This window comes from Mesitornis unicolor, unplaced genomic scaffold, assembly GCF_000695765.1.
Source record: "Mesitornis unicolor isolate BGI_N332 unplaced genomic scaffold, ASM69576v1 scaffold1391, whole genome shotgun sequence".
Classification (NCBI taxonomy): domain Eukaryota; kingdom Metazoa; phylum Chordata; class Aves; order Mesitornithiformes; family Mesitornithidae; genus Mesitornis; species Mesitornis unicolor.
In genome coordinates, this window is record NW_010161455.1 from 162,675 (window position 1) to 177,993 (window position 15,319).

Consider the following 15,319-nt stretch of genomic DNA (forward strand, 5'->3'; position numbering starts at 1 on the left):
TTCTGTGATTTCTGCTTTATTACAAAAAATGAAAGATAACAAAGAACCTTTCTGATGAGACAGCGAAGAATCAGCCAACAAAACAAACAGCAAGAATAATATTTGTGTGGTTTGTTTTTTTTTTAAGATCGGTGACTGCCAAGATGGACTCAAATATGCACATACACTAGTACCAGAAAAGGAGAACGTGGGAGGGACAGGTATAGCGAGCATGTCAAGAAAGAACTGAAATGTAGGCAACATACAAAGAAACCTGAGAGTTTCCCAATATCCCCAATATGTTGGTGAAGGAGGAGCCACTCACTGGCATGAACCTGCAGGCAGCACTTGGCACAGGAGATCAAGGGACTGGTTCCGTCTTCTCCAATGTACGAGTTTGAAGGAAGGGGCTCTGTGTTTTCCCCACTCGAGGTAAAGCACATCTCCGGGATCAGGGGCTTGGTCTTCTGTCCGCATTTAGAAAGGTGGACGAAAGAGGAGGTCTCCCCAGGAGAGACTGGGACAGCTTCTTTATCCATCTGTAAGGACTTAAAGAGAAAATATCATCAGGTGGAGTTTGCCTCTTGCCTAGTCACATTTTTAACCTTAAAGTCAGAGCACTCCTCTTGCAAAAAAGTCACCCAGCACCTGAGGCCATGCAGCCCAAATAATGAACTTTAAATCCTGGCTTCTCATGGACACCCCTACCCCACCCCTGCCTTCTGCTCCTTTCCCTCTGCCTGTACCGGGATCTGTAATTTATTTTGAAGGCTCCAAGAAGCATTAGAATAATGCAAAGCTTTCCCTGGTTTTCTTCTGCAAAAATCTAAATCCCTAAATTGCAACTGAAAACGCCAAGGAAAAAGAAAATATTAATAAAAGCAAGACCTTCCCTCCCCCTCTCCCATCCTTCTGGCATCCTTCCCTACTCTTTCTGCAGGAATTTCTCCAGAAGGACATTTCAAGGTTCCTGGTGGCAGAGCAGAGTTAAAACAACGGATTAAACCAGCCCAGCTGGACCCGGTTTTCCTTACAACCGTTATCCACCGACACCCAGCAATCAGAACAGATATTTTATTTTCAGGCTGTAAAATAAATCAAGAGTTTTTTATTAAAGGGGGGAGGTGGGCTCTGCTTTTCTCAGAAAAAGCTTCCAAGGCATATATGTGTATCTAAGGCACGTATTCCTGGTGGACACACAAAGCCAGATTTGGCTTTGTAAGCACACAAGAACAAATCAATACCCAACTGGGCAAATAACTAATTCATCTGATAAATTTTGCCTTTCTGCTCATAACATATCCCAAAGCATATTGGTAGTTTCCAAAAAATGATGTATGTGCTTACTCAGTCAATTTTTATTCTGCTGCTTGTTTGCATATATTCCAAAGTGCAGGTCCATGTCTAAACAAGAACAAAAACGTGCCCAATATGGCACCATTTCTCTGCATGAAACAGTGTTTGCAATGCAAAGCTCTCTATGTATGATTTTTAAAATGAACGCTGAGAAAGCCAGGAAAGATAACAAAAAAAGGCTCCAGCCACTGCCTCTGCCATATCCAAACACACTTTTTTTGGTGTGCAGACTTGTATGACCCTTTTTTTTTTTTCTTTATTCCAAAGGTCTGCATCATAACTTACACAGTAGCCACCACTCAGCACCCACCACTGACACACTGGCGTGAGGAATTACCTGCTTGTACGGGTAGAAGAGGGTACAAACAGCACAGTATGGCTCACTCAGGGCTGCAGCTACATTGAATTTTCTTTCAGCTGAGAAATTATGCACTTTATTCTTCCACTGGAGGGAAAGTAACGATTTCAAAGCCTCCGGGTCACTCATATCTTCCTCCCCAGAAAATGGAAATGTTTCTGGAAAGAACAAAATCCCCAAACAACAGGCAGTCAGTAGAGGCAAAAGAGTCTACAGAGAGAAGAGGCAAAATGCAGCAAGGTAGGATTAGACAGCTAATGTTTCAACAACACGAGAAGTTCGATAAATAACAACATCCAGCTGGTCCGTGGTTCTTCATATGGATATGCCTCAAATACTGCCTTAAACAGATATATTCTCCACTTTATGGGTACGATAGACAAGGCAGAGACATCGATGTCCAGGTGGAACTGGCCATAAGGAAGAAGAAGGAAGAGAATTTCGATTTATTGCCTTCATAACTCTCTCCACTTTCTCACTGTGGAAACCAACAACGTCCTTCTAATGAAGCCAAGGTCAAAAGGCAGGATGCAAGCACAGAGAAATCCTCCTTCCTTTACTCTAACTGGGAGCTGCACTCTCTGGAAGACACCCATGCAGTCTCTGCTGGTCTGGTTAAGGCAGCTCCCAGTTCCCACCAGTCAGCAGCAAGTCTGCTCCAACCTTCCCAAAGCACAACTGTGGAAACCAACAACGTCCTTCTAGTGAAGCCAAGGTCAAAAGGCAGGATGCAAGCACAGAGAAATCCTCCTTCCTTTACTCTAACTGGGAGCTGCACTCTCTGGAAGACACCCATGCAGTCTCTGCTGGTCTGGTTAAGGCAGCTCCCAGTTCCCACCAGTCAGCAGCAAGTCTGCTCCAACCTTCCCAAAGCACATCCTGTGCACAGACTCATCTTGGCCATCAGATATCCTGGACTCAAGTTTTCATTTTACTTTTCTGCAGCTGCTTCACAGCTGCTTCCAGCCAACTGCACACCACTAAGCCTTCAATTTGCATTCCTCACCACCTTCTCTTCTGCCATAGCTCTGCCAGGTACTGCTCGTGCTCATTAGCTTGCTAATTCTTTGTTTTTACAAAACCTTTAAAAAGCTCTTTGCATTTTATGATTAAACCACCACAGGATCCATGTGTGTCAGTTTGGGAGTTCAAGTTTCTTATTAAGGAATTTTGAGTCACTGAAAGTGTTAAAGACATTTTCCACGCAAGACCAAGTGTAAACCACTCACTGCGTTGTCAGTCTGCAACACTACAGAAAAAAAAGAACAGCTTTGGCCAGGGGAACTCAAAAAGACCTCAGTGGAACATTATCACCAGAGCCCAGCACATTAAACCAAATTGTTCACTGCTTCACTGTTAATTACCAGAAATACGCAGTTGATGTGCTGCTCTCAACAAGTCTAAGCCTGCTCCCCATTTGCAGACTCCTAGGTTACCAGAGATGATAAAAAGAACTTGCAGTAAAACACTAATGGCTAAGTTTACATCTCAGATTTTAAATGTTCCTCCCAACAAATCCGATATATATTTGTCAGACAGTGTGGGAAATTTTATTGCAAGTAATTAATCAACCCTTTTTTGAGATGCACACTATCTGTGTATCTTTGTGACACTTCAAGACATGAGTCAAAAACCAAGCCATGAGTATCTCCAAACCTGAGTGAAGGCACATCAGGAGACAGGCAGGGATTTATGATACCTGTGAAATTACTGAAACCAGCATCATAATGCAGAGTGACAGAGAAAAAAGGCAGTAACTGCTGTTTGTTACTATCACCTCCACTTACCCCAGGATTGATGTAGGTGAGACACAGCATTCAGGACAGCTCCTACATGTCAAGCAAGTTCTACACAAGTAGAAATGGCTAAAAATTTGAACTCAATCTCAGCACAGTGCATGCGTTCCCTTAATTTACATGCTCACTCTTCCTCACAGCAGTCTGCAGATCATCCCTACACATTAGCCCTGAAAAGCGAGGAGAGCAGAGCTGCTTCTATTCCCTGGCAGCGAAAAGCTGAATCTGTTTTATCCTATTTTGCCCAACAGTGCTGTAAATCAGTCCCTGAGAAATGCCAGCTTTCACAGAAAGTTGCTCCTGAGTTAGCCAGCAAAGTCCCTGTACGCCATCCAAAAAGTCAAAACAGTGAAAAGCATCTGTCTAATGAGGATCCTTCAGCACCAAGTCTGCTGCAAGGTCTCACACCAAAACACGATAACTAGTCTCAACTGCCTTTCACCGCTTCACTCCACGTTTCGCATATGCAAGACATCAAACACAGCATCCCTGGTACGGAAATGGAGCTACAGATGTAAGAACATCCCCTTCCAGCACAAAGCGTCTCTAAAATCAATGGATGCGTTCTCTGAAGGGAAGCGAGAAGGCAGAACGTTGTCCTTTTGAATATAAAGCTGTAAGTACCTTGAGACAGGGATTGCCAATTACACCTTCACGTACCTGCCCCTGCACACAAAAGCTTCTTACTGTGGACTTCTCTATATTCTGAGTGCTTTATAATGTGGGCAAGACCCAGAAGTGGTGAATTACACCACACAACAGAAGTCAGGGGTAAGAGTCTTTTTTTTTTTCCTTCTGCTCTAGACTCTTACGGCATTCACAGAGACTGGAGTGTGGAAAAAGAAAACTCAGTGATGTACAGTTAATCACCGAGAGACTTCCGAATTCTCATTTCTGGATCTGCCAAGAAAAGTTGGATTCCGACATTCACATGAATTAAAAAATGTAGAATTAATTTTCCTCACACACATAACGGCAGACCTAACCTCCACTGCTCTCTGAGGCAAAGAGGTCTCATTTTAATGCAATACCTAAGAAGGAGCTTTTACTTTAAGATGTTATTTTCTGCAAACTACTTTTTCTCCCCTTTGCCTAAAACATTGCCTCATTCTGCAGCCAGCAAAATATTTTTCTTGAGAGGAAAAAAAGGGTGGGAGGTGAGAAGGGACACCTCCCACTGATGAATTTGGTTTCTAGCTGGGTTATCAAAATGGGAACATGCTGCATTTTTTATCAGTTCAGTGTAACACAAAAAGTTTCAGGCCATCCAGTTATGTTAATAGCTTCGGCAATTTTTGAGAGCAGACAAGACACACGAGCATTTCTAGTGCTGGTGCACTCACCCTCATCACTCGAGGTCTCCTGTTTAACCACTGACAACGGGGAGCGCGTCGGCGGTTTGCCGAGCGGATGGCGACGGCTCTTCTTTATCTCCATCTTCATCTTTGAAAAAGCAGAAGCGGTCTGGAGAAAGGAGAAAACAACCTTTCAACATCAGCCTAATAAACCAGAACAAGCAAGATGGGAACCCCCAAATAACCGGGCAAGCAAAGGAGAGTACAGGACAACGGCAGGATCCTTGCCATAAACAGCTCCTGAATTTATACAGTAAACATTTCACTGCCTTTTGGCTGCAATCAATTAAGCCTCCCCAAGCCAATTACTGAAGTGGATAAGGCCAATGCTATCTCTTAAGATGTCGGGTAAAGGCAAACTACAGTGTTTTTGTTAAAATCAGAACAGCCTCAAGCCTGCCAATTCCATTAGCTTATGAGAAGTCTGGTCAATCACATACACAGCGAGGAACTCCAGCACCAAAACTACGTACAGAGCACACAGGACCAGAAACATTTTACTAGAAAATTACAGTGCCTTTTATGACAAGTATATTTATCTTGTAGTGTACCCACTGCCCTGTGTACCATCCAACACTTAAATACATCCTAATCACAGGGCTCTCAGTCCTCTTCTGCGACAGGCACCAAATGCGGTACATGTGAGTTATTTTGCACCAGAAACCCACAGGGACGCGTGCTTTGGGTCACAGACACAAAGACAAGCAGCAGCGCTGCAGCATTAAGAATGAAATCCTTAAAAGCACATTTCCTGTTACACAGGAGTGAGCAGAGATGAAGGTACTTACGGCAGCCCAGCATAGCGTGGCGCAGCTGGTTCTTCCTCTCTAGTCTGCAGCCATCATATTATTAAAAGGTACACTAACAGTGCCATGCCGGTGTGGCAACGCACATTTTCTGATCACTTCTGATCAAAGTTTCCCTGGGGGTTGTCTGGTTTTACCACTCAACAGTTGCTCTGCAGCAGCTGCTTGCTTGTGCTGGGCCTTCCTGCCTAGTGTTCGGGGTGATCACTTCAGTATTATCTGTACTATTAGCAGCAGGAAAAGAGATTCTCTACTTTATCTTTTGAAGACAGTAGTAAGTCTGATTAATCAGCTAGCATCACTGCAATGATGGACTGAACTATGGATTGAACTGGGAAAATAATCAATTTCTTTCTGTAAAAGCTCTCAATGGCTCTCCAAACGCGGCACTGCCACACTGGAGCTCAGGCACAACTGAGGACTCCTCTCATTCCAAGTTTAGTCCTCAATTTGTCGCTTAAAATGAGCAAATCTTACAGGCACCTCCTCAGTCATGCACCCCTGTAAATCACTGACCTCTGAAGCAACCTCTGCATTCTCCGATTCTGCATTCTCCTCCTCCTTCACAGAGATCTCCATGGGGACAGCCTGCTCCTGCCAACCGGGACTCTTCTGCGTGGCGAACTGCTCGAACGCCTGCTGGCAGGACATGCGCTCCTTGTCGAACACCACCTTTTTGGTCCGTGGAACCACGTACAGCATGGGAATGATGGGCCGAGGTTTAAAGTCGTCTTCCTCAACTGGTGCCTCCAAGGGCTGGATGATGTTCAGGGGAGGCGGGGGCGAGCTCTTTTCCGCCATGGCCAGTGTGGGTATTGCTAGGGCCGCCGGTGGCCGGGCCGCTGGCACCTCGTCCCCGGGCAGCTGCTGCTGCGGCGCGGGCGGTGGTGGCAGCGGTGGCTGCGGCTGTGGGAGCTGAGCCGCTTGCAGATGGTGCTGGTGTTGAGGGAAAAGGTGCTTCTTCTTCCTCTCGCTTTTGATTTTTGGAGGACGGGCCTTCACTTTGCATTCACCTGTTTCAAGATAATAGGCAACATTTAGCTTCATGTTCTGAGCATTTAGTATTTCTTCTCCCTTCATCAGGAAGCCCCACACTGGGCTAACATGTTACATTCTGGTGGTACTCTTCCTTTCAAACGGGCAGACTGAAAGCTCCAGATGTATTCAGCTGCACTTCAGCACCAACTTAGAGAAGCCCACTTCAGAAAGAAAAGACTCGTGTCATTTCTGCGGACTGTTTAACTCCTGACTGGAGCAGAAAGGCTGACAAAACAAATGTTGCCTGGAGGGAAAATATCTAAACCCCTAAGAAACTGGACAGTGTGCCAAAAAATGTGTGATATGTTACATTAGCCCTGACTCTGTATTTCAAGTTTTCTGTATCGGCAGTCTCCAAACTGGGGTGTTTATCTTATCCTTTTTTAAATCTCATTTTTTGTGTATGTTTGCCCAAACCTCTGGACCACCCCTATTTACTGCTCCCTCCATCTTATCTGAGCATTCCTGTGTGTCAATGCATTCAACAGCCCCAGGAAATGAAGAATTGAACAGAGATACCTGAATCATTATTAGCCAAGGATTTCTACTGTAAGGCCTTTTAAAAAGATGCCTTTAAGGCATAAATCAAGTGCAGCACTGACCTAAGCCTATTACACACACCACACCAGCGGTTACCGAGAGATCTCTTCCTAACACTCGCTCCATTTGTCCTGGTTTCTCCCAATTCGCTGCCATCCATCTTATCTGCATGGTTTTGCACATCTCTTACATGGCTGTGACAACAAAAACCCTCCTCGAACAGACAGACACGCCAGTATTTTAACCAGCAGCAGTAACGACCCATAAAAGCCTTCCCCACCTATCTTCCCATTAAAGGATCCCCACAGTCCGACTTTACAGCTGTAATTAAAATTCCTGCTCGCCATTGAGTCTCTGGGCCAGGACAGGAGATCCCTTCACATCTTGCCTTATTCCATCAATGATGATTTATGTCCCTTTGCCCAACTCTTCCCCCACTCCATGAATGAAGTTATCAGCTCACTCAAAGGAAAGTAAATAATAGATGCTCCACGGACAGATGTCAGTGCTCAATTTATTTCATACAAGATTGTTTTTCACCTGCAGATGCTATGACTAGGAGACTGCAAAAGGTCATCTTCCCACTAATAGGATGGGGAGGAGAAATGGTGACAGCGAAAGATGGAGAAAGACTGTTCACCTTAATAATGATGCTTCACCAATCCCAACCTACTCTGACTGCTCCAATAAGGACTAAACCGAAGCTGACCACTCAAAAAAATCAGATAAACCATGACACAATAGCCAGGCATCTGCAGGAGGAAGGCTTTGAAAAAAGAAGTTGTACACAATATCCACAATAGGATAAAATGCTAAAATCCCCCTCCACAATCATCTACGGGATACCTCAACCTCCCCATCTCCCAGAACCCTGGTCTGATGACTTTATTTACACTAACTTATAAAAATGGGAACAAGTCCAGCCCAAACAGTTACTGTTGTACTCGCGTGGGCAGCCCCTCAGATAAACTAGTTTGTTCCATCACAGAGAAAAGAATATTGAATTTCCTTAAAGAAACAAACATATTGAATGAAAGGAAAATTGGATTTTTCCCCAGTTGCACAAAACCAGATCACATTTACTCTCTATACACTTGGAGAATTCTCTACCCAACAACAAAACAAATGCCATTCACCAGCTTTATTGACTTCTAAATGGGTAATTTGACAGCAGCTGGCATGTAGAACTTTGTTTAAAAGTTTCTGCATTAAGATGAACAAACTCGCTTCCAAGTCAATCTATAGAATCAGAAGCTAGGGGAAAATGAGATAAAATTCAAAGTCCTTATCTGGCTGCTGTGAATACTTTTGGAAAGGAAAAGGATTTTTATGCACAAATTGGTATGGTAGGTTAACAGAGATAGGTTAAACTTGTCTAGAGATAATGTGAAACACTAATTGGAGTTCACGGAAGCTGCAGGTGTATAGTACCTTTGAAGGGAAGAGGTGTTGGTGGGGATATCAAACCTTACATAGGAGCGTACACTGTAGCTTTAGGCCATGAGATTCTAAAGAGCTGTTACAAGAGCATGGACTTCATCTGCTAGAGCAACATCTCCTGGTATTGGGCAAAGAAAATTAGCAATGGACTTCAGCATCAGTAATTTAGCCACTATTTTAGTTAAATAATTTGTACTGTCAACAGCCACTCCCCCACCCAAGCAACTGTAAATTAGACTTATTAATCTAGCAGAAGCACAAGCACAGAGATAAGATGAAACCAGGCATGGAAGAAAGCAGCCTAACGCAGCACTGCATCCCTCAAGATGTTTGTGTTTGTGTATCAGTCGCACTCCAGGGTTTTCTTCAATCCAGAGGGAGCCTGTGCGGCAGATGAAGTAATCACCAAGACTATTCCACCATCCGAAAGTTGCTCCTGAACAATGAACTCACAGCTTCACTTTAAATAGCATTTCTTACTTCTAGGAAGAGAATATTACCCTAAAGCAATCCCTACATGCCCAGTGTTTACATCCTGTACATCACCTGTGCTAACAGAATATGCAAACACAAATGATATGGGAGGAGAAAGCAAAAATGGTAGGAAAACACCTTCTAGGGGTTGTGTCTGCTTGGCTGTTATCAGACCTTCGTATGGCACCTAATACAAATACGCAATGGCCACAGCGACTGCTAGCAATGTTCTGAAAAGGCTCTGTTTTCTCTACGTGATGCTAGAGGAGTCCAGAAAGTCTCCAGGACACATTCCTGTGCTGTGACATTGTTTCATGATAATTTAAACATTCTCATCTCTTAATGACTTTACATTGCCAGCTTAAGCACTGCTGGAGTAAAAATCAGCCACAGACGAGCACTTGGCCAATGGTCAATGCTTGAGATCTAAAACCCTCACATGGCAAACGGTCACCTAAAAATCAGTTATGCATCGATCTGCTGCAGAAAACAGCAGAAAAGTTTTCAGTTCTGGTTTACTGGCACCTGGATCACAGCATTATTTCATGTAATTATGTATTTAGTTAAGAGCTGCAGCACTCAAGAGGATACGTGGCAACGCCATTAAATGAGATGTGGTGGAAAATAACACAACTATTTTGCAGTTAGGTATCTCATTGCTTTTTCTCACATTATTTCAAAAAGAATCCTGTAAGATTTATGGTTTATAGCCCAAGTCTGCAGGCACAGCATCACTGATAGCACCTGCTGACTCACAGGACCTATTTCTACTGCTTACCACACCCGGAGGAGAGCAGTCCTTAAACACTCTCCTTTTCCATTCCAAGTCCCAAGACAACCTGTGAAGAATTCTAAGTTCATTAACAGCAACATAATAAATTATTAACATAAAGCTGAGTCATAAAAACCAAAACTCCTTAAGATATCTGGGTCAGAAATCCTGAAAACCTCAAGTTATTAATACTCGGCTAGTAAAATAACCAATGTGAAGCATAAGACCTACTTTGAAACTACCAATGTTTACTTTGAAATCTCATTCTTCCTCCTTCTCAAAGTCGTCTTTTCTGGTTAAGTAGGAAATCAAGCCAAATTAAAGCCACAGCAAAAGAAAAAGTAAGCGAAGGTGGGGGGAAAGCTAAATTGCCACAAGCAGGGCCATCCGAACAGATGCTATTTTCTTTTTCAAGATGAAACTGTAGGACACTTGTGAGAGGTAAAGCAGTAGGATGTAGAAAACTAGAGAATTCAGTGGTATTTAATTGCTGTATTGCATTAAGAAACATGGATATTCGCTAACAGCAGCACTGAGCACCAGACCCCTCAGACACTGCAAAGCAGACAGCCTGGTTCTAGTGACGCTGTCTGCAGTGGTGCTGAAAATAAGTTTTTGCCTCCTGTGCTTACAGTTAAAGAGCTCTGTCTGATTTGGAACCTACTGGGCTAGAACAGAGCCTTTATTGTCCCTCTGCCATCCCAAGGAGCTCGGATCTGTCTCTGTCACTTATCTCTTGTCTCTGAAGGGATATCAGCATTTTCGGGCCATTTATTACAAGCATCAACTGTTAAACTTGCACAAGAGCTCAGAGCACACAATTTAACACACTGCTGACACTTTCAAGCTCAGGGCAATAGGAATTAACTGTCTGCACTGTGCTACTTGTGCTCTGTACAACGATGATTTTCAAACTCCTTATTTCCCATGAAAAGAGAAAACACACCGTCTAGCTAAGAGACTCAGGAACTGAACAAAGACCTCAATTCTTTCCCGCAGATTTCATTTAAGATCGTTATCAGGGCTCTCTAAACAGTCTGCAGTATCGGTTTTCTCCAAACGCTAAACAAATAATGGATATATACACCATATGAAAAAGAATTCACTGGTGTTTATGAAATGCTTGAGTGCGCCTCAAAGAGAGAGTGCGTCACAGGCGCATCAGCTACTTAACCACACAAATTAGGGAAAACAAACAAAACAAGAGGCATTTACTCCCAGCAAGAACTGCAACCTTTGATACAAAGCCAAGAAATAAGAAAAAATATCACAAAAAAGCCTCCAGCAAGAAGACTGAGGTCAGGCCTTTGGTCTACCCATACGTACTAGGAACATGTCACACAAATACACAAACCAAGATGTTCTCTGGTTTTGCAACGGGCCTTCAGTTATATTTTGCCTTAAGTCATGGTGTACTGCAACAAACAGCTCCAAAGAGTTTTGCAGACACCGTTTCTCACGGGAGGACCACAGCACTAAAAAATATGATGTCCACTGTACAGATGTGCTGACGAGCAGAGAAAGGTTAAGTGACTTATCAAAGGTTGCACAGAAATTCAGGCACAACTCTGTGGAAAGCAGCTCTGTTGTTTTGCCAGCTCCTGTTCCTCTCTGCCTTCCCCTGAACTCTCTGGAACTTGTGCTTTTAAGCAGAAGAAACCATAAAGGACTGGGAGTTGTCATGGCCTGGTGTTAACTTCAGCCACACAAAGCAAGCTGTAAAAGCTTCCTTCCCACAGCTGGAGGTGAAGAAAACCAAACCTGCAACTTGCACTCATGCAGCAGCTGTGGATCCCACACAACCTACGGCTGATTTTATTCACAGTCGCTGTAAGAAACTGGGAGGAAGGGAGGGAACGGGGAAGAGATTAATTGCACAAGGGAGTGCACAAATCATCCCTTTCCAGAGCAGTACACAAAATATATTTATTTGTTTCTCTATGAAATATTTAAAAATATTCCTCCCATAATATATATTTTTACAAACCTGTAATAGTTTTGGCAGAAATTTCAAGCCCTGCCAAGAAAGCTATTTGGACTGAATCCTTAAAGAGAGGGAAAAATCAATTGCTGCTGTAAATGATGGTATATTTCAGTGAGCACAGATTTAATATTGGGAATGGCTCCGCTGATATTTCAACAGAAATAAACAACAGCAGACAAGTTATTTACAAATGTGTTTCAAAGAGAGAGCTTGCACTGAAGGGATCGGCCATCGGTGAGCTGGGCCCTTACCTTCTCCCTCCATCGCTTTGCTTCTCTCCTCTTCCTCCAGATCTGGCCCCCTCTTCAGCTCCTCTTTTACTTTCACATCTTCCAAGGCAGTTTCAATAGCCATGACATCCCCGAGAGACTTCTGATCCTCTGTTTTATGTCTTCTGGGTTGACTCCTTTTACGGTGAGACCTAGAAGTACAGAAGTGTGGTTTGACATAAAAAGAGCAGCCTTCAATTGTAGAAAACGATCGCGGACTTAAAAAGCTGAATAGAAAACAAAAGGATCTTCTTTGGAGAGAAAACACCAGGTAACTTACAATAGCTACAGGGCAAAACAGATATCTGAAAGGAAACAGATGAACCTTGAATAACGCAACATTTCAGATCCATTCACAGCAGTCATTAATTGTCTGGGTTTCTTGAAGAGCTTTTTCCCACCATTGCTAATGTAAGCTCAAGCGGCAGTTAAAATTATTTCAATTGTATTTTAAATCTATTATTTTGCTTGTATTTCAAAATATAGATGAAAACTTGTTATAAATCTTCCTGTCATCCTCTGCCTCCATTCCATCATTTATTTCCATTCTGTATGTGCTGGGAGTCTGCAGAGCATCATCTTCCAGCTCTGAAATATTACCCAGCACTGCATATCTATATATTTATATAATATTCAGTATAATGAATGCATATAGGATAATCAATAGGCAGGCTATGATTTTTCAGTAGTATAATTCACAGGGTCCAAGGCCTATGATGAAGTTTAACTTTAAAAAGCGCATATTAATACAATCAGACTAATACTAACAGTCCAATAGCAATGCTGTTCTTCCTACAATCAATGACACTAAGACAAAGAGATTACAGTAGCCACCATGCAAAGATAAATAAGAATTCAGAAGTCAGGATAATGCCTTTTGGTTAGGAACCATGCACCCACACAGCCACTCAATCACTCCCCATCGCTTGAGACAGAGAGGGAAAAGAGGGAAAACAAGAGCCAGACAACTTGTGGGTTGAGACAAAGATGGTTTAACAGGTGAAAGAAAGAATGAAAAAGAAATAAGCAAAGGAAATCCACTCACTATCTCCCCCAGGCAGACTCCAAACAACGGCCACCTTGGAAGCCAACTCCCCCTTCTTCCTCTGCCCCAGTTTTATTGCTCAGCACAAGGGTTCATGGTACAGAATATCCCTCTGGCCACTCCGGGTCAGCCGTCCCTGCTGTGTCCCCTCCCATCTCCCACCCACCCCCAGTCTGGTCACTGGGCAGAGTGGGGAAAAGATGAAGCCTTGACACTATGCAAGCACCCTTCAGAAACAGCCAAAACATCAGTGCTGTTGTAGCCACAAATCCCAAACACAGCCCCAGGGGCTGCTATGAAGAAACTTAATTCCATCCCAGCCAGACCCAGGACAAATTTTTACAGGCTCTATCAAAAATGTTGGGTTTAATTCTAACAAACTCTCAGAAGAAACCGATTCAGAGACCTACAATTTTTACACCATTTTTAACACGTAGAGATTTTTTTTAAAGCAGTGTCTTCCACACGGCCTCCCTGCTCCAGGCCTTTGCATCCACCATTCTGTATCAACCCATAAAACACAATCACGCTGCATCCATCAGCCCAAAACTCGAGAAACGCTGAAATTCAGCTTCCCAACCTCAGAGCCCAGAAATTCAGCTGCTAATTAGACCTGGAGTACAATGGAGTTGAGATCCTTTCATCAGGTGACCAACAAAGAAGAAAGGGGAAAAACAGGGTGATCCATATGCACAGTAATTTCTAATTGCTAGACTCGAACCATATGGTATCCCTCCAAGTATAGATGTTAACTTTGCACCTGCAAGACATTCATTAGCAGGAACACACAGCTGAGCCCAGAAGGATCAATTTTTCTCTTCACCCAAATTCTAGGTACACACCACCTTCTCCATGGGGGAAAAGCAAGGTGGGAGGAGGAGATGAACCTGTAAGGCTTTTCCGTTGCAGCTGGAACTTTCCGCAGTTGGTGAAGAAAGCATCAGAGTAGAACCCAGTGTTAGGAGCTATTTTTAGTAAAGTTTTATTCCTGTGGTGTAGAAATTAAATCACCAGGTAAAAATTAAATCACAAAGCTTTATAATCACAGGAGATAAAAAAAGATCTTTTTGAGTTCTCTTCTCACTCTAAAGTTGTGGAAAAAGGAAGAGAGGCAGAGAGCACATCATTTAAAGACACTGTGCTTCCACTAATGCAGGCTGTCTGTTTCCAGGAGTGAAGATGCTCTGTATCCAACATAATTCGCATGCTAGAAATGGGCTTTTTGAAGCCATAAAGTAAACAAAGTTGAGTTTTTCAAGGTAACCAAGTATGAATGACCTTAGAGAAGAAATAACAGATCTTCCCACAGAGTTTAAAAGCCACATTTTCCAAGAGAGCTGGCAAAAAAGCAGCGCTTGTACTCTTTGAAGAGCAGACCACAAAGTGACTTAAATTAAGTCGCTGCAACTGTGAAGAGGTTTGGGCAGAGGTGAATCCCATTCTTCCAGTAACGTCCATCCCGCTGAGAAAAGGCAGTCTTCAAGTAAAATTATGTCTTTCCAAGACGTAAGCATAGGAGACAGACCACTGCTATGCAGTACTGGACAGCTTCAAGCCTGCTTCAGGATAATACTGAAATAATCTAGGAAACAATGACTAGATAAGGGCAAAAAAGTACCTGGATCTTTTGCAATAAGCTCAGGTTGAGAGAGAAGCTTCTCTTCTAAGCAGAGGGAAAATAATCCTTGGTGTTTATATAGCACTGTGCAAACATTACCTATATCCCAGTAACTCTTAATAGCCATGGGCTGTAAAATGATTCCAAATTTCCAGATGTGGAAGAAAAAGATGCAAGGAGCTCAGGCAGTCACTGCCCACAAGGCAGAAATCACAACTTCTGACTATCGTCAAATTCTTAGGTCAATAGATTTAAAATGTGAATCAAAGTCCCTATCAAAGATGGTCCCAGAAACCTATAGTCCATTTAAAGCTTTTTTTCCCTGGATTTCAAAGCAGCAATATTGGAACTGAAACTGCGAGCAGAATATTACATCTGGATGAAGTGGCACAATTTCCAACACCCACACCAGAAATTCAACAAATCCCAGATGAGAGCAGAAAGCTGTGTGCCCCACATGCAAGCACACTGGGTAACAGGGAGAGCAGG

At 43.1% G+C, this 15,319-nt stretch overlaps 1 protein-coding gene across 1 annotated transcript in view; it reads right to left on the minus strand.

Annotated features, from left to right (window-relative positions):
- KDM4B (lysine (K)-specific demethylase 4B) overlaps window positions 1-15,319 on the minus strand; it is a gene marked incomplete at its 5' end in the record, with an annotated part of 50,867 nt that overhangs the window by 14,972 nt on the left and 20,576 nt on the right. Inside the window, 5 exons of the mRNA XM_010192931.1 lie at window positions 305-527; window positions 1,673-1,851; window positions 4,833-4,953; window positions 6,134-6,663; window positions 12,150-12,319. Of these exons, the coding sequence (XP_010191233.1) occupies window positions 305-527; window positions 1,673-1,851; window positions 4,833-4,953; window positions 6,134-6,663; window positions 12,150-12,319 (1,223 nt within the window). The remainder of the gene's footprint in view (window positions 1-304; window positions 528-1,672; window positions 1,852-4,832; window positions 4,954-6,133; window positions 6,664-12,149; window positions 12,320-15,319) is intronic.